This window comes from Adiantum capillus-veneris, chromosome 2 (genome assembly GCF_014529385.1).
Source record: "Adiantum capillus-veneris isolate H3 chromosome 2, ASM1452938v2, whole genome shotgun sequence".
Lineage (NCBI taxonomy): Eukaryota > Viridiplantae > Streptophyta > Polypodiopsida > Polypodiales > Pteridaceae > Adiantum > Adiantum capillus-veneris.
Window position 1 is genome coordinate 57,860,818 of NC_140932.1, and position 25,144 is coordinate 57,885,961.

At 43.3% G+C, this 25,144-nt stretch overlaps 1 protein-coding gene across 1 annotated transcript; it reads left to right on the forward strand.

Annotated features, from left to right (window-relative positions):
• The first annotated feature begins 9,863 nt into the window (after positions 1-9,863).
• LOC147462841 (pentatricopeptide repeat-containing protein At4g18520, chloroplastic-like) lies at positions 9,864-14,737 on the forward strand. Its single transcript, XM_086485736.1, has one exon. The coding sequence runs from the start codon at positions 10,265-10,267 to the stop codon at positions 12,794-12,796; it is 2,532 nt and encodes an 843-aa protein (XP_086341862.1). The 5' UTR covers positions 9,864-10,264; the 3' UTR covers positions 12,797-14,737.
• Positions 14,738-25,144: the final 10,407 nt, after the last annotated feature.

Consider the following 25,144-nt stretch of genomic DNA (forward strand, 5'->3'; position numbering starts at 1 on the left):
TAGTCTATACAAAACTGATGAAGCATTGCCGAGGCTTCATCCTACACCCATAAGTTCTATACAATGTGTAAATCGCTCCGAGGCTAGGCTCTTTGTGAGAGCATGTGCGGGGTTGTCGTCGGTGTGAACCTTGACAAGCTCGATACGCTTGCCAGCCAATGCATCTCGTATGACATGGTATCTAACCTCTATGTGTTTCGACTTTGAGTGAAACACTGGATTCTTTGCCAAGGCAATGGCACTCTGACTATCACAATGTAGTACTGGAACCTCGTGAATGCCAAATCTCCCACTAGACGAGCCAACCATATGGCTTTCTTGCTGGCGTCAGACGCAGACATATTCTGCCTCAGTGGTAGATGAAGACGTGCAATCTTGGAGACACAATCTCCAAGAGATAGCTGCTCCAGCAAACATGAACACATAGCCATATGTGGATCTTCTACGATCCACGCAACTCGCATAATCCGCATCCGTGTAACCTACAATAGATGCATCACTATTTCCGAAGCGTAAACACTTGCTAGCTGTACCTTTCAAATATCTGAGGATTTTCTTCACTGCTCCCAATGCTTCTTGCCAGGGTTTGCCATGCACCTACTAACCACTCCCACTGCATGTGCAATGTCTGGTCTTGTGGCTACCATAGCGTACATCAAACTGCCAACTGCTGAAGAATATGGTACTTTCGCCATTTCCTCTTTCTCAACCACTGTCTTGGGAGAGTCTTCCTTGCTAAGTTTGGAGTATGATTGCATTCGGGTACTCAATGACTTCCCCCCCTGCATACTAAAACGTTGCAAGACTTTGTGAATGTACTTTTCTTGAGATAATTCAAGAATTCCACGTTGCCTGTCTCTCTTGATGTGCATACCAAGAAAGTGATTGGCATCTCCCAAATCCTTCATGGAAAACTGAGTGCTAGCATCTTTTTCAACTGATTGATTTCATCAATTGATTTGCCTGCAATAAGCATATCATCTACAAACAAGATCAAGATGATTAAATAACCATCGTTCAACCTTTTTGTGTATAAGCAGTGATCCTCTTGAATTCTAATGTAGCCCTGAGACTGCATGAATTTGTCAAATTTTTGATACCATTGCCTTGAACCTTGCTTGAGGCCATAGAGTGCCTTTTTCAGTCTACAAACCAATTTTGTTCTCGTTGGTTTTTGGGTTTCACATACGAATCCCTCTGGTTGTTTCATGTAGACATCTTCATCTAGATCCCCATGAAGAAATGCTGTGTTCACATCCATTTGGACAAGTTCCATGTCCTGGATAGCAACCAAGCCAAGCATGGTGCGAAGTGTAGTCATCTTGACTACTGGAGAGAAAATCTCATCAAAATCCACACTTTTTTGCTGCTTGAAACCCTTGGCAACTAGACGAGCCTTGTATCTAGGCTCGGGATCTTCCGCTATATACTTCTTCTTGTATACCCACTTGCAAGGTAAAGCATTTTTGCCTTTTGGTAATTCAACCAAATCCCATGTCTCATTAGCCATAATCAAATTGTATTCTGATTGCATAGCCTGCTCCCACTTAACGCTATCCTCCATTTGTATAGCTTCTTTGTAGCAGGTTGGCTCTCCACTGTCAATGACCAAAATGTGGTGTATACCCGGCTCAAACCGCTCGAGCGCACGTGATACTCTCTCAGAGCGTCTCAGTGCCTGACTGCTGGACTCCGCTCTCTCCAGAGCAATAGTAGTATCTTGCACTTGAGGAGTGGGTGCAACACTACTGAACTGAGTTGGTTCGGAGGCTACATCCTCAAAACGAACATGTCTGTACTCAACATCTTTGATGGGCTTCTTGTGAATTTTTGATTCATTGAAAATCACATGTGAGCTACGAATGACTTTGTTTGATTCTGGGTGCCAGAGACGATATCCCATCTCTCCGTTTGCACCATAGCCAATAAAGATGCATTTGTGTGATCTGGGATCTAACTTCCGACGAAGTTCTTTGGGCACATGTGCATATGCCTCGCATCCAAATACACGTAGATTCTCATAGCTTGGCCTTTTGCCAGTCCATAATTCCTCTGGAATTTTGAAATTTAAAGGAGAACTAGGAGACCTGTTGATGATGTGCACTGCTATCAGAACAGCTTCCCCCCAAAATTCGGGAGTAAGCTTCGCCATAGACATCATAGAGACAACTCGCTCTTGAATCGTACGATTCATTCTTTCAGCTATCCCATTTTGTGCAGGTGTGTATGGAGCAGTAAACTGCTGCCGAATGCCTCTTCTATTGCAAAAATCCTTGAACTCTGTGGAGACGTATTCTCCACCATTGTCCGTGCGAAAAGCTTTGAGCTTTGTTCCTGATTGGTTCTCAACCATGGCAAGGAATTTTTGGAATGTCGAAAAGACTTCTTCCTTACGCTTAAGGAGATACACCCACACCTTTCTGGTAGAATCATCTATGAATGTGAGAAAGTAGTTCGCCCGCCCCCCTTAGAGTTTTATGTGGCATTGGACCACACAAATCACTGTGCACCAAGTCTAGAGGTTCGCCTAGTTTCTTATTCAATGGCGAAGATGTCAATCTAGTCTGTTTTCCATATAGACAATGCTCACACAATGGAAAGTCCGTGTAATCTAACACAGGTAAGTAGCCAAAATGCTGAAGTGTTTTCATTCCCTTTTGGCTAATATGCCCTAGCCGGCTATGCCACAACTCAGAAGACGACAGCTCGGCAACATAGATAGAGTGTTCGTCGACACTCGAAACAAACAAAGAGTATAGGGATCCGTTTTTATTGCTTTTCATCATGATAAGGCTGTTCTTGCGGATCATCCAAGAACGATTACCAAAAACTGTAGTGTAGCCAAGATCATCCAATTGCCCTATAGAAAGCAAGCTTTTAGTAAGCTTGGGCACATGTCTGACATTCTGCAGCACAAAAGTAGTGCCATTATGCATCTAAAGTTTCACATCACCAATGCCAATAATGTCAAGCTCATAGGCATCACCAAGCTTGACTATTCCATGCATGGATGCATAAGAGGAAAACCACTCTCTATGCGGTGTGACATGAAAACTTGCACCAGAATCAAGGATCCAATTCTGTGCATAACCCTCATCCTGTGCAACCAAAGCATCCGGAGTGAGATCTGAAGTGAAAATGAGAACATCTGAGGCATCTTCTGTCACCTCGGGATGAATCTCTGTGGGCATAATGAGCATCACTGGAGGAGGAGCATCCTCTACTGCAGTGATAGGTATGGGAGACTCAACAATTCTCTTAGGAAACTGCGACAATCCTTTTTGTAATGACCCTTCTTGTGGCAATAGTAACACTCGACATTTCTGGCATTGCGGTCTCTACTTTGGTTCATGTGTCTGCTAGGACTACGAGGATTTCGCTCTCTACTTTTTCTTTTGTAATTGTTCCTGTCACGGCCTCTTGCCTTTGTTGAACTGCCAGCCATATATGCATCTCCATGACTAGAATTATCGAGAGATTTACGATGAATCTCTTCAGTGAGCAACGCATGTGTGATAGCATTGAACTCTAACTTGCCATTCGGAGCTGAATTGCTAATGGCTGTGCAAAAGATATCCCATGAACTAGGTACAAAGCATAACAAGAAGATAGATTTGAGTTCATCGTCAAACTCCTTAAAGCCCTGAGATGTCAGCTGACTAAACAAGGAGTTGAACTCATTTAAATGACTGGAAACTGTGCTACCTTCTTTCATGTTGAGCTTCATAAGCTTTTTCATGAGAAAAACTTTGTTGGATGCACTTTTGCTCTCCAATGCTGAACATAAGCTATCCCAAAGTTCCTTGGTAGTTTTCTTCCCAATGATAGTGAAGAAGACTGACTCGGCTAGATGTAGACGTATCGTAGCCATGGATTTTGCATCCAAAAGCTCCCATTGAGCTTGTGTATAATCATCATCCTCTGCGCGCTCTTTCAACGGTTCTGAGAGGCCTTTGTTTATCAAAACATCTTTCATGCACTCTTTCCACATGGTGAAGTTGCTGCCATCGAACTTCCGAATGAAATAATCCTCCTTTTCTGAAGAAGAAGCCATCGCTGATAAGAGGGTTTGAGAGGTGCCAAACTATGGCGAGAAGCTGTAGAAATTTGGGCAGAGTAACCTTTGTAGCGGGAGTAAAATCTCAACCGAAATAGACTCAAAAGTGCCAACAATGGAAGTCACAACTCGCAGGAAGTAAATCCGGCAGAGTCTCCTTTGTATGAGGAGTCAAAACTCAACTCAAAATGCATATACATGTGCCAACTGCACTAACTGGGCATCTGCTGCACAAAACAACTGCTATGTGAGTGCCAACTTGGCGTCAAAAGCATAAATTACCGTCCAGATACATATCCTATGGCGAGGGTACCGTAAAGGGGAACTCCAGCTACCTGTATCACCGAAAGTGTCTCAACATTCGAGCACACCCCAGCTCAAAGAAAACCTCACGCTATCGACCCTCCAAAAAAGCTAATGCAGACACAAATGGACTAGCCACAGTCTCAGAAAGGGCTCTTCCGGTCCGAATCTCAGAAACGGCCGGGAAAAACTGCCAAAATAGCCAAAAATGGCTCCACACGTAGTACAGTGGGTAGTGTCCACAACTCAACGTACATGAGTAAAACCGCGCTCAAACAGGCACCAAGAACTGCTGCATGCTGTGAAAGTGATCCCTGCAGGGATATCTGCTCTCAAAAGAGCTCAGTAGCCACAACAAAATGCATCTGTCAACGCATGTGGCCGCAGAGAATCTGCTATCAAAATGACTGCCAAATTGCCTGTGAAAGCACTGTGTCTGGTAACCTGAAGAATCTGTGAGTGAATGGGCTGAAAAACCCCCCTGTAACCTGTAACCTGCATGTTGGTGTCGCTATGTGCCGATTTCTGCCGTCGGACAGAAATATGCTCGTCGAATAGCCGCCAAAGGTGTCGTATCCGTAAACTTTGTCGTATTGCGCGATCGGTACCGATGCCGGGTGTCACTCCTCTATGATAGAGGTACCTCACCTGCGCATGTCGCAAGCACGGTCGTCGATCGCGGGAACACGCCCGGTGTCTGGGTCGGATGTCGGAGATCCACCGTAATGAGTAGTGTCGAGCCGGTGCGCATGAGCAGTGTCGATGTCGATGTCACCTTCCGCCGCCGGGCGGAAGTGGCTAGCCGAGTAGCCGTAAAACGCCAATGCTCGAGCAGTCAATACGGAGTCGGATTGGTATCGATCACAGATCTTGCTCGGTCTGTGAAGATTGCTCTCAACTTGTCGGACTCGGTTGCTTGTGCTCGCTCGCAAGCACGATGTCAAGTTCTCTCTCTCTCACTCTCTCTCTCTCTCTCTCTCTCTCTCTCTCTCTCTCTCTCTCTCTCTCTCTCTCTCTCTCTCTCTCTCTCTCTCTCTCTCTTTTGATTCTTTCGAGCCTCGTAGCTCTGCTGAATCCTAGGTCCGAATCCTAGGTCCAAGCCGGGTCAAGGCTGTAGTCGGGAAATGATCGGGGTGTCGAGGGCCTTGGGCGGGAATAGCCCCTTGCACACAAACAATGTGTGTGAGTTGTGAATAAAAGTTAATTTCAAATTCACTGTCTCACTGTCGAGCTTTGCCAAAACCGACGAAATGGCTTCCTTAGTCAAATCTGACGAGCTACAGGGGGTTATGGGTGTGTATGTGTGTATCCCGAGTCTGCTCACGGCCATGCTTGGCTCAATTCCACCTACTGCTGCCCGGTTCTGCCCACTGCTGAGATTGCCCGCTGCCTAATTGGCTCAATGTCAAGCTTGTCAATGCTTTGGCCTCTTGGTGCTGCCCTGCTCTATCTCCTTATGCCCCCGAAATGCTCAATGTCGAACCAGCCCGATTGTCAATGTTCTGTGATGCTCGAGCCTACAAGGCTCTCCTAACTTCAAGCCTGCTCGATTCTACAGCTCGATGCTATGTGTGTGTTTCTTGATACATCACATCCCCAATTGCAAAGCCCGTGAGCTCTGTCTGCGAGATTTGCTCGACTTTGTCCTGGCAGCCTTGACCTTAATTGGTTGATGCCTTGCTTAGTTAACTCATTGCTTGCCCCAAGTCGAGCTTCGATTGCTATGCTCCCACTGCCACGAGCTCAATGCCGATGCTGCTCCTACTGTGATTTGATGACGACTGGCTTGCCTCGCTTCTACTTGATCTGCTTGGACTGCTCTGTCCCTTCCCTGTCCGGATTGCCCTGCAGCTCGGCTTGTTTAGCTCAAAGCCTTTTCAAGCTCGAGTTTGAGATTCACACAGTCGAGTTGCATCATTTTCTTGCTCGTTCCTTGTGTGTTGAGCTTTTAATTGCTATTAGAGCCTCAAGCTCTCAAATCTCCACTCTGAGCTAGAGCTCTCCAAGATCTGCCATGAGCTCACTTCTCCCGAGCTTCGATTCAAGCTCCAAGCTTTCATGAAAGCTTTTATGGTTGAATCGTTTCCCTCTCTCAAACTCCGCGAGCTCAAGCTCCGTGCGAGCAACCCGTAGCTCTGATACCAATTGATGAGTGCGTGTGTGCGTGTACGGAGTGTGTATGCTAGAGAGGGGAAGAAGAGAAATGGGGAAGGGGGGGAGATGCACAGGTAGCCACTGTGTGGGTTAGTGGAGAAGAAAGAGAAATGTCAACTCTACCTCTTTTTCTCCCTATATTGATTAGGTGAGAATCAAGTGTAGGTGAGAATCAAGTGTACAAGAGTGGTTTCCCACGGCCACCTGGCCTACACCCCAACAGAATATCCCAAGCCTGTTTTTCTGAACGAATGTGAGGAACAATGGTGCGCTTCACAAACAACACAATCAATGCATGAGCCTACACATCCTTTATGTCCCAACGAGCTTGTTCTGCCGTAGGCAAAAAAACTCTAATAGCAGCAATCCTTGCAGCAAGACCTGCAACATCCTCAACATTGCCTACATCCTCAGAACCAGGACGTACATCAATGTCCTGCACAATGTTCCAGATGCCCTTTGACACAAGAACATGTTGCATCATATAAGCCCACATAGGGTAATTGTCCCCATCCAACCTGTCCTCAACAACAAACATCTTGAACACATCTATGTTGTTGTCAGCCATGGTAAATGCTGCACCTGATGTGAAAACTGCCCGAAAATAGGAGAAACAAAGCGGGAACAACACGTGCTATATAGCACAAACTGTGGAAGACTGTAAGGCACCTGTTATGCAGAAAACGGCACTGACAAAAATTCTACACAAAATGACAAAATTGCCTGTGCAGACCCGCCTGTAATGGAAACGGAGGCCGAAATGAGTCCGAATCAGAAATCTAAGCAGACTAAGCTCTACCAACTTTTCCCAAAATATTTGTCGTCCTGTGAACGCTCGCCAAACCTCACTGAAATCGAAGAAAGTGAGTAGGCGTGTTCTGGAGCAATTGACGACTAAGCCCAGGAGGACGCAACCTGCTCTGATACCAATTGTTGGAATAAGGGTTTTAGAGAAACGTACACATCTTGGAGAAGATGAAGGAAGCTCAAGGCACACAATAGAGAGTGTGTTGCTTAGTGTGCAATGGAAAGATAGATAGCCCTAGAGTGATGGGCGTATATACAATGCTCGGGGGAAAAAACCTCCTAAAGAGGGAAAAAATGCCCCGGTGGTCCTAGTGTGTTCACACACATCACTATCACATGTATATGGTAACAAGAAGCCATTACCGACCTTGGAAATAGCTTGAGAGAGAGAGAGAGAGAGAGAGAGAGAGAGAGAGAGAGAGAGAGAGAGAGAGAGAGAGAGAGAGAGAGAGAGAGAGGAAGACAATAGCATCTGTTAAAATTCTAAGGGTGTTGCCTACACCGTGCATACATATACAGAGAAACATTGTGCTTGTAAATATTAAAATGGCTCGCCTAGTCTTGCAATTGCTTCTCCATGCATCCACAATGATCGATGGGATTCTAGCCTTGCCATCCAATCCCGCTCTTTGCGGCGTTTGGGCCTCTGACGCGGTAGTCCTTGGTAGTGCAAAAGGCTCCAATGTGGCATGGACTGGCCTGTGCAGCAATACATATAATGTTTCTTGTGATTTTATGCAAGATGCACCTCACCTAGTGTGGACTCATGTCTCTCAGCTCTCTCTCTCTCTCTCTCTCTCTCCCTCACACACACACTCACACACACACACACACACACACACACACACACACACACACACACACACACACACACACACACACACACACACACACACACACACACACACACACACACACACACACACATGTGTCCTCACCATAGTTATCTTGGTGCAATGAATTGGTAGCTTACATTAATTACTGTACCATAGTTTGCTTGATGCATGAAGGTTGTCTTCGTGCGGTGAACTACTGTCCCATGTGTATTTGTGCACCAACCTTGAGTCATGTTGTATTGTCTAAGTGCTATCGTGCGTAAACTCTTTGACCTCCTCGAGAACCTTAGAAGCAGCTAATGAGTGAAGCGTAGGACTAGGTTCTCAACACGAGATGTAGCATGTGTGGTAGGCAATACAATAATCGATGTGGCACTTGGTGATGGTGGTGGTGATTGTGATATGTGGCACAAAGGTGGATGAGGGATCAGGGTAGACATCACTTTCAGCTGCCGAGCAAACATGTGCAGTACATTAGCAAAGCAAGGGACCAAGATGACCGAAAGATGGAGCTTTGGATGGAGCTGCAATTGGATGCGAGTAAGACATGGGCAAGATGATGGCCGAAATGTACTTCAAGCCAAGTTGCCAAGGCTCAAGATGGTGCATATTTGGAGCCTTAGATTTTATTATATTTTCTTTTCTTGAAGCCATTTATGAGCCTTGAAAAATTAGGAAAATGTAATGACATGTTAAAAGCACAATCTATTTCATAGAAGTCACTATTGATAAAGACTTGAATGAATAGGAGAATGTTCTAACATTATAAAACCACATTCTATCCTAAAAGTCTCAATTGAGGTGTTCCAATAATGAACTTCCATAAATGCTCATATGGGAGAGGAGAATTACAAATTTGGTGGGTAGCAAATCTTGCAAGTGCATTAGGGAAGCTAAAGATTGAAAGTGCATACCATAGAGGGACTACCATAGATGGACTTTTAGGTGGCATCATTTCTTGCATGTGAGCAATCCTCACACGCAAGCTCTAATAATGATATTTTTTGTTGCAAGGTGTCAATGACATTGAGGAGAAGGGAGACAAATGTGATGACGATGAAGATTGGATGGAAGAGGCTTGCATGCAAGAGAAATGTGAAGAAAAAGCATCAAACACTAAAATGTTATTTCACATAAAATGGAAATGGCTTAAACACAACATTAATACTAAACATTGTAGTTTTGAATAGAGTTTAGACTCAACATTTATAACACCTGTTTAAATAGAAAGGGAGACATAACACCTTTCTAAATAGAAAGGGAGACATGGTTTAGGCTGATAGTCAAAGCTAGAAAAGAGTATCGTTATAAGTTGTAATGGATACTTCATTAGAATTAACCATGGATTTGGCTATTTCGAGCACTCGAGACAAACTTGAGCCTACACTCAAAAGCTACAATCTTAATTGAAACTTTTTAGACCTCTTCTATTACAGTTAGTATTTGAACTCACTTTTAAGATCGCTAAGGCATCCACAAATCCATTGTCCACTGTCTTTTTTCAATCTTCATATCGTTGTATTGTGTATATGAGCACACACTTCTTTATTCTTACACACAAACATGCACATGTGTATCCATCGCTATTACAGTCTACTTATAGCTATCAATTTCTTGGAGAGTGAATGACATCTCTCTCTCTCTCTCTCTCTCTCTCTCTCTCTCTCTTCTTTGTAAATTCAAATGGTGGTCTCTTTGACGTTGCTCTCAAGGGTAGGCCTCGTGATTTTATCACTTGTTTTCATTCCCATTACTTTTCACTAAAACCTTTAATTAGGATCAAGATCGTAGCGACATGCCTCTGACCAGCTTCACCATAGCATAGCTTGGACACAACGAAGCACATACACCACAGACGAGAAGGTACTGGAGAACATGCAAGAGCTTATAGCGTGGAAGGGTAAACAAATGGAAGCACTGGTACGAAAAGAACCGTCGAGCTCTGCAGTGAAAAGCGGCAAACAGCCCACGCTTCGATCCTGGAGTTGCCAAAAGATTACATATGAGAAGTATAGCGTCGCAGCTGGGAGCCCACACTCATAGCAGAAGAGACGTGCGATGTGGGTCGCCTGTATGGAACGGTGTGTAAGAACCGCTGTTTGCAGCAATGAAGGCAACACAAGCAAACATGGAGAGGAAGAGAATGAGTTTTTCTTTTGTGAGCTTACTTAAAGACTGTGCTAAGAAGAAGGATTTGTACCAAGGCAGTAGGATGCATGCTGATATTCGAGATGGTGGGTTACTTGAAAAGAACGCATATTTGGGGAACATGTTGGTCAGTATGTATGTCAAGTGTGGTGCACCTGTCAGGGCGCAACAAGTCTTTGATGAGCTTCCTGTGCGAGACGTCGTCTCTTGGAACGCACTGATTGCAGGATATGCCCAACAGGGGCAGGACCAGAAAGCTCTGCACTGTTTTCAACAGATGCGAAGTGAGGGCTTCTCTCCAAATGCAATTACCTATGCATGCACCTTGAAGGCATGCGGCTCTATGCAAGATGCTGATATGGGCATAACAATTCACACTGATATTGTTAGTCTGAGGATGTTGACAAAAAATGTCGTGCTTGGCACTGCCTTGGTCGACATGTATGCGAAATGTGGTTTACTTCAGAAAGCACAAAGAGTGCTTGAGGAGCTTCGTGTCCGAGACGTCGTGTCTTGGAGTGCATTGATTGCAGGTTACGCGCAACAGGAGCAGGGCAAGGAAGCTCTAGGCTGTTTTCAGCGGATGCGAAGCGAGGGCATCTCTCCAGATGCAATCGCCTATGCGTGCATCTTGAAGGCTTGTGGCTCTACGCAAGATGCTGATATGGGCATACAAATTCACGATGATATTGTTAGTCAAGGGATGTTGAAAAAAGATGTCGTGCTTGGCACTGCCTTGGTTGACATGTATGCAAAATGTGGTTTACTTCAGAAAGCACAAAGAGTGCTTGAGGAGCTTAGTTTCCGAGATGTCGTCTCGTGGAATGCACTGATTGCAGGTTATGCCCAACAGGGGCAGGGCAAGGAAGCTTTGGGCTGCTTTCAGCCGATGCGAAGGGAGGGCATCTCTCCAGATGCAATCACCTACGCGTGCATCTTGAAGGCCTGTGGCTCCACGCAAGATGCTGATACAGGCGCAAAAATTCACGATGATATTGCTAGTCAGGGGCTGCTTCAAAACAATGTCGTGCTTGGCAATGCCTTGGTCGATATGTATGCCAAATGTGGTTCGCTTCAGAAAGCACAAAGGGTTCTTGAGGAGCTTCCTGTCCGGAACGCCGACTCTTGGAATGCATTAATTGCGGGATACGTGCAACAGGGGCAGGGCCAGGAAACTCTAGGCTGTCTTCAACAGATGCAAAGTGAGGGCATCTCTCCAGATGCAATCACCTACGTGTGCATCTTGAAGGCCTGCGGCTCTACACAAGATGCTGATATGGGCATACAAATTCACGCTGATATTGTTAGTCAAGGGATGTTGAAAAACAATGTCATGCTTGGCAATGCCTTGGTTGACATGTATGGGAAATGTAGTTTACTTCAGAAAGCACAAAGAGTGCTTGAGGAGCTTCGAGTTCGGGACGTCGTCTCGTGGAATGCACTGATTGCAGGATATGCCCAACAGGAGCAGGGCAAGCAAGCTCTGGGCTGTTTTCAGCGGATGCGAAGTGAGGGAATCTCTCCAGATGCAATCACCTATGCGTGCATTTTGAAGGCATGTGGCTCTACGCAAAATGCTGATATGGGTATACAAATTCACACTGACATTGTTAGTCAGGGAATGTTGAAAAACGATGTCGTGCTTGGCAATGCCTTGGTCGACATGTACGCCAAATGTGGTTTACTTCAGAAAGCACAAAGAGTGCTTGAGGAGCTTCGTGTTCGGGGTGTCGTCTCGTGGAATGCACTGATTGCAGGATATGCCCAACAGGAGCAGGGCAAGGAAGCTCTGGGCTGTTTTCAGCGGATGCGAAGCGAGGGTGTCTCTCCAGATGCAATCACCTACGCGTGCATTTTGAAGGCATGTGGCTCTATGCAAGATGCTGATATGGGTATAAAAATTCACGATGATATTGTTAGACAGGGGCTGTTGCAAAAAAATGTCGTGCTTGGCAATGCCTTGGTCGACATGTACGCCAAATGTGGTGCTGTGCAGAAAGCACAAAAAGTGCTCGAGGAGCTTTCTGTCTGGGACGTTGTCTCCTGGAATGCATTGATTGCGGGATATGCGCAACAGGGGCAGGGCCAAGAAGCTTTGGGCTGTTTTCAGCAGATGCAAAGCCAGGGCCTCTCTCCAGATGCAATCACCTACGTCTGCATCTTGAAGGCATGTGGCTGTACGCAAGATGCTAATACAGGCACAAAAATTCACGATGATATTGTTAGTCAGGGGCTGTTGCAAGATAATGTCGTGCTTGGCATTGTCTTGGTCGATATGTATGCCAGATGTGGTGCACTTCAGAAAGCACAAAAGGTTCTTGAGGAGCTTCCTACCCGGAATGTGGACTCTTGGAATGCATTAATTGCAGGATATGCCGAACTAGGGCAGGTCCAGGAAGCTCTGGGCTGTTTTCAGCAGATGCAAAGTGAGTGTATCTCTCCAAACTCAATCTCCTATACTTTTGTCTTGAAGGCTATGCTTACATCTTGAAGGCATGTGGCATTTGCAAGATGCTGATAGTCATGATGAGATTCTTAAATCAAGCGAGAGGGGATTCATTTCTAAATGGTCGAATTTCCAAGTCAGAAAGCCTGTCACTCAAGTGCTGCCTAAACTTGGACGAAAGTAACTTGGCCAAGCATTCAGTCCACACACTAAGCCAGAAAGGTAGTATCTCAATGTTGGTACCACCCGTACAAATCGGAATTGAGCTTGAATGCAAAAGCGGAGCTAGTGCACAATGCATTGCTTTACTTGATAAAAATGCTAAGAAGAATCTAGTCTCTCAACGTATATGGAGGGTACTTTGTCAACCAGACCGCATTTGAAGTGAAGACTAGCAATGTCATGCCATGCATTGATAAAGCGGATTTCTTTGTTGCAAATTGGAGCATTTAGTCCCATTTTGAGGAAACTGAATTTCACGTGGCAAGTCTGGGGAATTTACATGTTGATGTGGTCCTTGGTCAATGCTTATCTGCTCCAAATGTCAGGATGGGCAACTTGGTACCGGATACCTCAGCTCCATTGGTAGCCGTCAAAAGAAAGCAAACAAAGAGATTTATGAACCAAAGTACGCTTCACCCAGGGCGAGGCCAAGCCAAGTCTTGGTGATGAAAGTACTAGTCCAAGAAGTCTTTGGAGGCACAAGGATATTATGAAGGCCAAACAAGTGGTGGCTACCAAAACCACACCTTAGCGTCTACAAGTTGCAATCCAGGATGAACAACTCCACAAAGAGGCATGGCAATAGAGGCAAACACAGGTCAGGACCGTCTCAAAAAACACGAAAAGTATCTACAAACAGGGGAGATTGCTCAGGTGATACTTCTATGGCCTCTCACACAAGGCACGATAATCCAAAACCAAGGCAATTGTGGCTACCAAAGGGTCGCAAGGTAGAGGATCTTTAGGCCTCCGTCAAGGTCCAGGGTCGTGGGGCATACTACTGGTTTTTACTTGGCAGAATTTCAGCAGAGGCCAACCGACGCAGCGCATGGAAGCAGCCTGAACGCCACAACTGGGGGGCAATCACTGCACGCCATCTCAGCAGGCGGAATGTCACCAGCTTTCGACAGCTCAGCAACCAGATTGCGCCCAGGCTCGTTTGATGTGAGACAACTCAGCAACCGTAATGTGCATGGCGATGATTGCCTGCAGGAGTGCACACTTTCGTCGTCAAAGAACACTGCCTGGCCCCCCTCCGCAAGTGCATCTGCCCACTGTACTTGCCTGCCGGTGTGCACATCTTCGTCGTCAGAGAACAGTGCCTGGCCCACCTCCCCTGGACCTTGACGGCCGGGAAAGGTCCTTTCCCGCCGTAATTATTGCTCCGTGGGGAGCCAGTGGTGGGAGCAATAATTACGGGGACCTTCCCCTACACCATCACGGTTGTTGGGGCACTGATTCCACCTTAGCCACCGGCTGCAGCAAGTCTGCCACCGCTTGGAATTTCCCGCTGCTGACGTGTCATCAATTACAAGGTCTCGTAATTCTCATTGCTGATGTGTCAAAAGGGCAGCGACACGTGATGGCCAGGAATGGACTCTGGTCAGCCCATTCCACAACACGTTGCTCCCGGCTCCTGCCGGTCGTGTGACCTGTGGAATGGGCCTCCCAGAGCCCATTCCCTACTCCTTAATGCAAAATACTTAGCTTCAAAGGACTTGAAGTGCTACGTATTCCCCAATGTCTCGTTCAATGTGGAAGCTCTATGATCTCACGTTCGAGCAAGTTACCATGACGCCGCAAAAGAGAATATGAATGAAAATTACAGCAAACCAATTCAAGCCCTATCGACTATGTCAAAAGGAAGCAAAGCTTGTCAGGATTTGCTTGTCAGGATTTTAATAATACCGCACTTTGTTAATATTCTAAATGATCATAAAAGATAGAAATGAGAAATGGTTGTAGCTAAACCTATAAAAAAACACACACCAATACTGTCACATACACATTCCTCTTTATGTTTACATATAGATGTCACATTTTTAAAACTCCATTAGAGTTGGATATATTTTCTTATGCTTGTCATATTTCTGTCTGTGTTCCTTGTTGTTTAGAATACCTACAAGAAATTGCAAAGAGATCTAAAGGTTTGGTAATATATGTTTGATGGCATGCAGTAGTCAAGGTGGTTCATAATTGTTTGTGTAGTATGTGTGATATTGTTGGCAACTTCAAAGAAGTCAAAATGGAAGGCGTATAGACTCTTCATCCATGGGATAGCTCATTTGGCTTAATGTACACGAGCCTTGAGTGTGTCAACATGGGCTCCCATCTAAATAAGTCCCACACCAAGCAGATTGGCACCACACATAGTATATTAGACCACTTCCCCCTTAAGTTAACCATTGCAAGGGCTAAAGAATTTCTAGAAGGGAAAAAGAAAAATCTTGTTTTCGATGAGAATCTGTTCGAGGACCCACTCTTCTAGTCCCTTGCTAAGATGACATTACGCAAGCTAAAGAAGAATGTGAAAGTGACAAATCCTTAAGCCTAGCCCACCCTAGTGCATAGCATCTAGACGACAATAAAAAGAACAGAGCCTAGGATGAAGAAAGATCGAGAGGTAAAAAACAAGGAGCTGAAAGAAGAGGTAGAAGTACTCATCTTTTTTATAAAAGCAAGAAGGCAGAGCATAGGAGTTGGGTTGAATCCAAGGTTGTGCTTGCTGATCAGCAAGTCAAAGAAATAAAAAAGAACAAGCTGCTAGCTAGAGCGCTTGCCCGCAAGCTTGAGACTACTAACCAAGCTCAATTTGTTAGTGCTCTAAAGGTTAAAAGAAGCCTGGGGGATTCACTCTATATAGAGAAAGTCATGCCACGTGCAATCAGGGAGTCTTGGAAAATCTCATACTTAGAAATCACGTGAAGTAAAAATGACCCCCTTTTCCACAGTTATACGACATGTAGTTACTAAAATTATTATGCCCGTAGCCTTGGGCTCAGAATGTGTGCAAAGGTTCTAAGAAGAAAGATCAATCAAGCAAGGTTGCCCCCTTGCCTCGTTGCTCTTTGCAATCGGTTCACATCCACGTGTAACACATGGTCGATCAAACTGAGCTTTGCTAGCAAGGAGGCCCGTGGAAGAAGGCTAAAGTGCATGGTAAACTTTTGGTTCCAAACTAGATTTTCCTTAAGCTTGGGGGTTGCGCGAGGGAAATTCTACAAGAGTGCAACCAAGCGGACTCGTCACTAGAATGAAAGGAGACCTTCAAGTATTTTAAATGTTGCATCTTACACTGGTCCCCTTGGCTCCAAGGTAGATTTTCCTTAAGCTTGGGGCTTGCGTGAGGGAAACTCTACAAAAGTGGAACCAAGTAGATCCATCACTGGACCTCCAAATATTTTAAATGCTCCATCTTACACTAGTTCTTTGAAGTCATTTTGAAGAGAAGTTTCCATAAAGTTAAATGACAAAGAGACCTCCAAACTCTCACATTTTTGGGCGAGGAAAATCTCTACTGGAAGGAGTAGACTAGTTGGTGATAGCATAAGCTAAATATCAATGAATGTGTATTGATGAGTAGATTCCTAGAAGCTCTATGTAATAGTCCAACGCTTGTCATCCGGCTAGAGCTTGATTGGAGATCTTGGAATTGGCCCTAAGAGCTTTTGAACTTCTCAAAACTTTGTTACATATAATAAGATGATATACAAAACAAACTGTTTCACTCTTAGGGGGGTCACTAAATGTAAAACCTATATATCGTGTGCGTTCAAGGAGTATAAAACCCTTTAGATGTGAATTTTCCACCAATAAAAGAGACCTTTTTCCTATTTAATTTGTAATTTTTTTTTTTCAAGATACTTTTTTCAACACCCTTCTATATGTAAAAATGTGAGAAAATGTAGAATTGAATAATCCCTACTGTTGAACCCACGTGATATGTATTATTTTATTATAGTGAACCCCCCCCCCCCCCCCCCCCGAGGGTTCACTCCACTCATCGAATTGTGGAAGGTGAATTGGTCAAAAGAGATATGGCTGAAGAGTGTAAACAACATCTGGGAAGTTAAATGGCCAAGCTTTGGGAAGATTTTTACTAGGAAAGTGTTATGGGGAGCTACCTCTATTGAGAATAAGGTTCTTGCAAGAGGGCTTGGCATAGCCACTTTCTTTGGATGAGAAATAGCTTTAAAGGATTCCCTACATCTGTTCAAAATTTTCCCTTCAACTTACATCTCACTGCAAAATTTGCAAATGGGTGCAGAAGACCTTGAAGGTTTTTTTCTTTGGAGGGAGAATATTTGAAAACCAAGCAATTCTAGTGTGCACTCAAATGACCAAATACTGCTATTTAAAATAGATATGGAAAGCTCAAAATCTTTGAGTCTTTGAGAGAAATAGGGTCAATTGTGCAAGACAAAGAATGGAAGCATGCAATAAGTTGCATTGACTACTAGGGTGATGGATTATAGTAGAAAAAAATTCACTAATTGATGCCTGCTCAATTAGGAAAAATGTAGGATCCTCAGCTTCAAAATTATAGTGTCCTATTTTGGAATATTTCCCCCTCAAGGTGCATGTTTTGCTTGAGGTTGATTGTACAATCTTTGCCAAGTCAACAGCTAAGGGATTCACTCTTTATAGAAAAGGAAATTCCATTTGCAAGTAAAAAGTCTTAAAAAAGACCCTCTTTACGATTAGTATAAAGTAATTATGACCCCCTTCTTACACTTGTAAGATATGTGGTGCAAAACATTAGTATACCCCTATCTTACATATAAGGTTTTGTATGGCTTTTCGGAATGACTTAAGCATTAGTTTTGTATGACTTAATATATTGTGTAGTAAATCTCTCTTTTGTATTTTTAAGCATTAGTTTATGTTCATTTACCTTCATGGGATTCTCTTTCTTCCTAAGCCTCAAATAACCCTAAAAGAGAATAAAAATCAAGAGAGATACTCATTAGGTAAACTTCCATGGAAGCCTGAGTCCATAAAAACTTGAAATGATATATATATATATATATATATATATATATAAAATTACAATAGAAATGTTGGCCTTTGATGTATTTATAACACACTCTATATCTGCTAATGGAAATGTATGTTATTGATATTCACATAGAGAAGATATGTTTCTTTCCTTGCAATACATCACTAGCTCTTCTCCTTCCCCTTTCCCCTCTCCTGAAAGAACATAGGTAGTCAAGCATTCTAATCTCCACTCAACCATCCTCTAGATATAGCCCTTGGCCCTAGAGACCCCTTGATTGTATGCTTGATATGTGGTTGAGCTTGGCCCAAGGGATCATACCCACCTAGCTAATGTATCAAACCTTGTCCAAGATGTCTAAGGACCCAGGTTCGGACATTACTTGTTAGGTTCCAAGCCCAAGTTTGGTTCAATCATGTTTTTTCATGGGAATATCTCCCAAAGGCATGCAATTAGCGGAGTTATTTTGCATGGAAATTTTTATCTAGATGTGTAAGGTTTGTTTTAACTTGATACAGTATAGCGTGCTTTTTCTTATGTGTCAAATCTCTCTCTCTCTCTCTCTCTCTCATCCTTTCTCTGCTCGCACACCATCTTCCATGGCACCACCACGCCATCACCGGCCCTAGCTCCGTAGTCTCTACATTACTCCCCCATTGGAGAAGCCTTTAGAATTGGAACATGTATTTGTAAGAACACTAATGTTTCACTACTTGAGCTAGACCATGATAGTTAGGAATATTTGGAGGTTCATGCAGTTGAGTGGGGGATTCAATAAAATCAATAAGAACATCTTGATTGATGTTGTCCCTATTTAGCATTTGATAAAAAATGGTTTACATAAATAAACTTTTTGAAGTTCCTAGAACATGTAAGAAAACCTCTTCTTGACTTTTTGCGAAAGTGATGTGCCAACCTTTCTCATCAACATGGTTTTTGTATCTATCTTGTGCTTCTCAAACATTTTGATGAGCCACTATCATCATATCCATATGATCTTGGATAAAGTCATTGATTTGTTGAAAATTTTAAGTAGCAAATTCCAAAATAGGGAGAAAATAATTCCAATCATATTGCTTCTTGCTAATGTATGCTCATAATATATCCTCTAGCACGATGTACTCGTTTAGTGGATGCATCCGTATTTACATGATTGGAATTACTGATATTGAGATGTGTTTCCAACCGTTTAAGCAGAAATGAAGTACTGATATTGATTTGTATTTTCAATCGTTTAAAGATAGGCCTATAGAAATGACTGTGAACTTGGGATCACGATCATTGAAAAAATTGTTGGAAAATCTATATAACCTATCAAAATTTTCAACAAACAACTTGGCTAAATTTGGAGTTTTAATGGTTGATTTGGTTGGAGTAAACCTATAGAGTTTAGTCAACCTATCTATAATCATCCATACCGAGTCATGACCGTGTACGATCGTTGGTAGATCCACAATAAAATCCACAAAGATAATGCACGTGTTGTGATAACTAAAAAGCTTCATAAGCTTTCAATGCATGAATTTGTATGCCTCTTAAACAATAGGGCACATAACATCAAGTGTGCATGCATTAGCATCAACATACCCAAGCTTGCATTTCCATGATTGGAATGTTTGTGTATGCCAATGCACTTGGATTAGTTTATGCTCATAGCATACACGAAACTTGAGGAAATAGATATGTAAGTTGTCAAGTGATAGAGAAGGAGAGAGCTTGAGCTCTTGCAAGCGCGCACGCATACACACACACACACACACACACACACACACACACACACACACACACACACACACACACACACACACACACACACACACACACACACACACACACAAAGATGGAGGCAGAATACTGTACTTCTTCTTCACAAACTCAAGATAAGAGGTCTGCAAAAAACATATGGGAAGATACAGCATAAAAGGGAAACTAATACAATGGTCTAGTATGAACCGCTAGTGAGTGAGGTGAGTAGGCAAGTGTGCCATCACTTCTGGTAGGTAGACCATCTATGTGTATCTACCAAGACGCACCAGTGATGATGAATGTCGGTGATAGTAGTCATCCAGGAGTCGTATATGTTAAGCTTGACATCTCAACACTCCCCCTCAAGCTCAAAACCATCTCTGTATACCAAACATCACTTAAAATTGTCGTAGCTTCGTTGTTCCTAGGGCCTTTGTGAAGATATCTTCAACTTGCTCATCCATCACCATGTACTATAGGTCGATGTTGCCTGCTAAGACCCTCTCTCTAATGAAGTGGTAATGCACCTCAATGTGCTTCATCTTGGCATGAAACACTGGGTTTTGTGCCGACTGTATGTTGGTGAGGTTGTCACAATAAATGACATTCAACCTCTATACCTATACTCCAAAGTCGTGAAGTAGAAATCCCAACCATGCTACCTCACATGCCATCATTGCAGTACCCTTGTACTCTGCCTCTGTACTCAAAAGAGAAACTGTAGGTTGTTCTTATTGCTATGTGATAGAAACACTCTTATCAAGTGAGAACATGAATCCACTAGTTGACTGCGATCGTATGTATTACCAACGCAATCCGCATCTGTGTAGCCATAGAGCTGCAACTCCACATCAGCCCTATAAAAGAGTGCATAATCCAAAGGAGCACTCACATAGTGCAAAGTATGCCTCACTACATCCAAGTGTGGTTTCCTGGGAGACTGCATAAACCGACTCACCAATCTAGTGAGGCGGTCCGGGGCGGGCAACAAGAAGAGTGGCCTCTAGACACCCTTCAAGGCTCCCGTGCTGCTCAATGGGGCTGGGGCACAACACAACACAAACCAAAACAACAAACCCACCGCCAAATCCCAACTACACAAGGGGCACCACCTAGTTTAAGAGCGAACTAGGACGCAAAAGAGGAGAATCGTTAGAGCAACCCACAAACAAGCAAGGAATTACACTAACCCTAACACCAATGGAATACTCTCACACACTAAAACACGAGAGAGAGATAGATAGAGAGAGAGAGAGAGAGAGAGAGAGAGAGAGAGAGAGAGAGAGAGAGCGAGCGAGAGAGAGAGAGAGAGAGAGAGAGAGAGAGAGAGAGAGAGAGAGAGAGAGATAGTGCTCGGTCTGCTTTGAAACGTATCGGCGATGATCAAGCAAACACAACTATATATTTAAGAAAGAGAGAGAAAGGGGGAGGGGGTGCTTGTTGCATTAATACCTTCTTACAAATCTGTCATGACAAATCAAAGTGAGATTAGTACTTGTTCAACATATCTTGCGTAAATTTCACCACAACACATCACTAGAAAAGCCACCCCAATCACTGTCTTAAAGCCAGGGGAGTCCTCTCCACCCTGTCGCCCTCTTACAGTATGTGGGATTTATGGCTAGATTGATGACAACACCAGAGACAAGCTATCAAGAACTTAAAAAAAAACCAAGACACTTATGCATCATTGTTGTCCATTACTTCACGTTGGAAAGGGAGACAAAATATCCAAGATTAGTCCAAATCCACCCTCCTTGATTCAGCGAATGTTGGCTTACACTAGTAGGAGAAATGATAGATTTCCTACTCTCAATTGAATGATCACTCTCTCTCTTACAATGGCATAGATTTCCCTTGCTAATCCCCTATTACAACACATGCACATGCATAAGACAATGAGCTTCCACTCAAGAGCTCCTTCTAGAGAGGTTGAGCTTGGCTTCTCAAGCTATAGCATAGTGCTCTTGCTTATGGCTTCCCCCCTTTTATGCTAGCTACACCCTCCTTTTATAGCAATTTTGAAGGCTAGGGTTACTCCTCTAACCATGGTTGGGTTAGATTTTCAGCAATTTATCTAATTTCTTTTGCTTGGAATTATCAAGAAGTTGGTGGGGAAAGAGAGAGGAGAGAAATGGAGGTGATAGGACTTTTCATAGTGGGTTAGTGTTAGTAGAGTTAGTATTAATTTACAAATGGAATTGAATATTTACAATGGGAGTATCCATGTAGGATACAAATAAGGAAGAAAAACTCTTAAGAGGTAAGAAAAGGTGGATTTCTTACAAGGTTGATGCTCCAAGTGTCTTGAGTAGGGCCAATTTTGACGCTTGTTGACGGTCCACTAGCTTTGACGGTACATTTTTTCTCCACTCTTGACCTTCCTTGAGAGACAAGGTAATTGAAGCTGAGTAATCAACCACCATGATGCTGTCTTTTAAGAGAAGAGGCTGAATTTTGTGGTTTTTTGATAGATATGGGTAATTTGGAGGAGGAAAAATGAAACTAGGTGGTCAATTTTGGAATGGAATTGTGTGTGGGAGGTATGAGTTCACCATGGTTTCTCTTATTCTTCAAGGTTGAGGAGAATGTGAGTAGTGTGTAGAGAGGAGTGGTGAGAGAGATGGGGATGATGAGTGGAGAAGTGTGTGTGAAAGAGAAAAATGATAAAGTGGAAGAGAGAGTGTGGCTGCATAGCATGGGAAAATTGGGGTCCACTAAAAAAATCATAGCTCACAGCTGGTAGCTCCAAAAATCATGAAAAAATTTGGGGTGATTATTCAGAGCGTGGTCTACATTTTCTCTTTTGACCATCACTCCAAATTCGGAGTGGAGATAGGTGCCAAAATTCTCACCAAAAAGCCTGTTTTTTATGCCTGCAAAAGTCTTTTAGTGGTCCCCTCCTTTGTTGAATTTGTACAATGCATCCAAGAGTGAGCCCCTCCTTTGTCATATTATAATACAAAGCATTCAAGTTGCCCTTGACCCATGCATAGAGGAGGATTATTGGTGAAATAAGAAATATATACATGGTGGGACTAGTGTATGGACTATTCATGGACTTTAGCTCAATGAGCACATGGTGTTAGAATAATGAGTAAAAATAATAATAAAAATATGGAGGAGTTATGGATATGGAAAGATATTGGAATCATATGATATGGTCCCTCCTTGAATTATTTTGGGTGAAAGAGGAAAAGGTATGCAAGTAAATAATATAATAAAAGTAACCAATGAGTAGAAATCAATTTTTTGTTTTCACGAGGATGAGGGTGAAAATGTGGGAGTGATTTGTATAAAGTAAAAATATGAGGTTAGAGTATGTACATATTGGCAAAAAAAATATAATTATGGTGTAAGAGGATGAAAGAAGGTGTACATAGGTTTAATAAAACACACACCTAAGTAGAAATATTTGAATAAAATACCAAAATAATTATAAAAAATCCCTATATTTAGGCCATATATACAATGAAATATTTACACACAAAGAGGCCATAATATACTTTTATTTTTTTATTTTTTTTATTTTTTTTGGCTCACCTAGCCCAGTGACTAGCTAGCTGAGGGTTTTTAAGAAGATATGGGAAAAGTCCCGTGACTCGCGTACGCCTATGTACAGTGAAATGGTAGGGATAGCCACAGTGTTTGGGTGATTTTGGTAGGGTGAGGTAACTCACTGTGGCAATTACAAAGAGCCGAAAAAACGGCTATCATTAGCCCTCCCCCTGGATGATGGTATATTCATGTACCATCATAGAGCATCTTTTCCAAAGAGAGTGCTTCAGAGTCCTTGACGAGATCTTCATTGTTTGGCCCCTCAGAATTTTGGCTGGAGTTACACTCATGCTTCATGTAACAATACTTACATAAGACAGCGACCTTTGGACAGATCTTTGGTAGATCCTTTGGTAGAAGGCGACTCAAATAGGGCTTCAAGCGATACCCGTTTACTTTCCTGGAGTGCTCTTTACCATTCAAGTCCATAAGCTGATAGTAACTTGAATTGAAATCCTTCTTGACTATGTATGGCCCTTGCCATCTTGTTTCAAACTTGGCATCAAAACGATTGTCAAGTCGATTGTCATACCTTAGCACAAGCTCTCCTTCCTTGATGCCTTTGTCCTTCAGTTTCTTGTCGTGCGTTTCTTTCGCTTGTGTGGCTTTCCTCTTGTAGCACTCATATGCTGCTTCTCTTTTCCACTCAAGCTCCACTAACGTAAGAAGTCGATCCATCCATACCTCTTGATCATCTTGTGCTCCTTTGCCATGAAGTCGCATTGTTGGAATGTTGAGCTCGATAGGCTGCAAAGCCTCTTGACCATAGACCAAGTGAAATGGTGTGAACTCCGTGGCTTCCCTATATGTGGTTCGATATGCCCACAAGGCACCATCCAAGAAGTCATCCCATAATTTTGTCTTGTTTTGCACCATCTTTCTAATGATTCCTGCAATGACACCATTAGCCTTCTCCACCAAACCATTTGACTGTGGGTAGTATGGTGTGCTATGACGATGTAGAATGTGAAGCTCTTCACAAACTTCTGTGAGCAATCCTTTTCTAAACCCTGGACCATTATCAGAAACAATCTCCAAAGGTGTGCCAAATCTACAACAAATGTGAGTGTAGACGAATTTGCTCACTGTCTTCTCATTTACCTTTGCCACACTTTGTGCTTCCACCCACCTAGTCATATAGTCTACAGCCACTAGAATGTAGAGTTTACCATTTTTTGTCCTAGGTAGAGGACCCATAGCATCAATGCCCCACTTTTCAAAGGGTCCATTTGCAAGCACTATTTGCCTCGGGCCATGCACCAACCTTCTATTTCCATTTATCTGACAAGTGTGACAGCTTTTACACCAATGTTGAACATCCACATGCAAACTTGGCCAAACATACCCCGAAAGCAAAATCTTCTTCACAGTTAATTCTTGGGCAAAATGACCACCACATGCCTCTTCATGCAAACCTTTTAGAATGGCTGGAATTTCCTTGATAGTTGGTACTCGTCTGCACACTTGATCCTTCCCTCTTTGATAGAGGGAGCCTTCTAGGAAGAGATATACGCTTGCCTTCTTCATGAGTCTCCTCTTCTGAGCTTTTGTGAAGTCTGGTGGAAACTCACCCTCCAAAATGTAGCCAATGATGGGAGCCAATGACTCCAATCCCTGGTACCTCGGTTGCTTCACAGCAGCCACCACCATGATGACCTGCACTTCTTTCTTTACACATGCAACGGCTTGTTGTGCAAGTAAATCAGCATCTTCATTCTGTTTCCTAGGAATATGATATAGTTGCACTTCTTCAAATTGATTAAACAATCTACGAATGGCATGAACTTTTGTCCGTAAGCTCTCATTCTTGCATGCCCAAATGCCTAAAATCTGTTTAACAATGAGAAGTGCATCTCCCTTTACCATGAGGCGTTGTATCCCTTGGCCAATGCACATCTTCAAACCATGAAGTAGAGTGTCATATTCTGCTTCATTGTTGCTAGCTGAACTTGGTAGATTGAACTTCTCTTTCATGACCACCTCTCCACTTGGGTTGAGCAACACTAGCCCTCCCCCTGCTTTTCCTGTGGCTCGACGAAAAGCTCCATCAAAGAACAAAGTAAAAGCATTAGGAATACTTTTTGGTG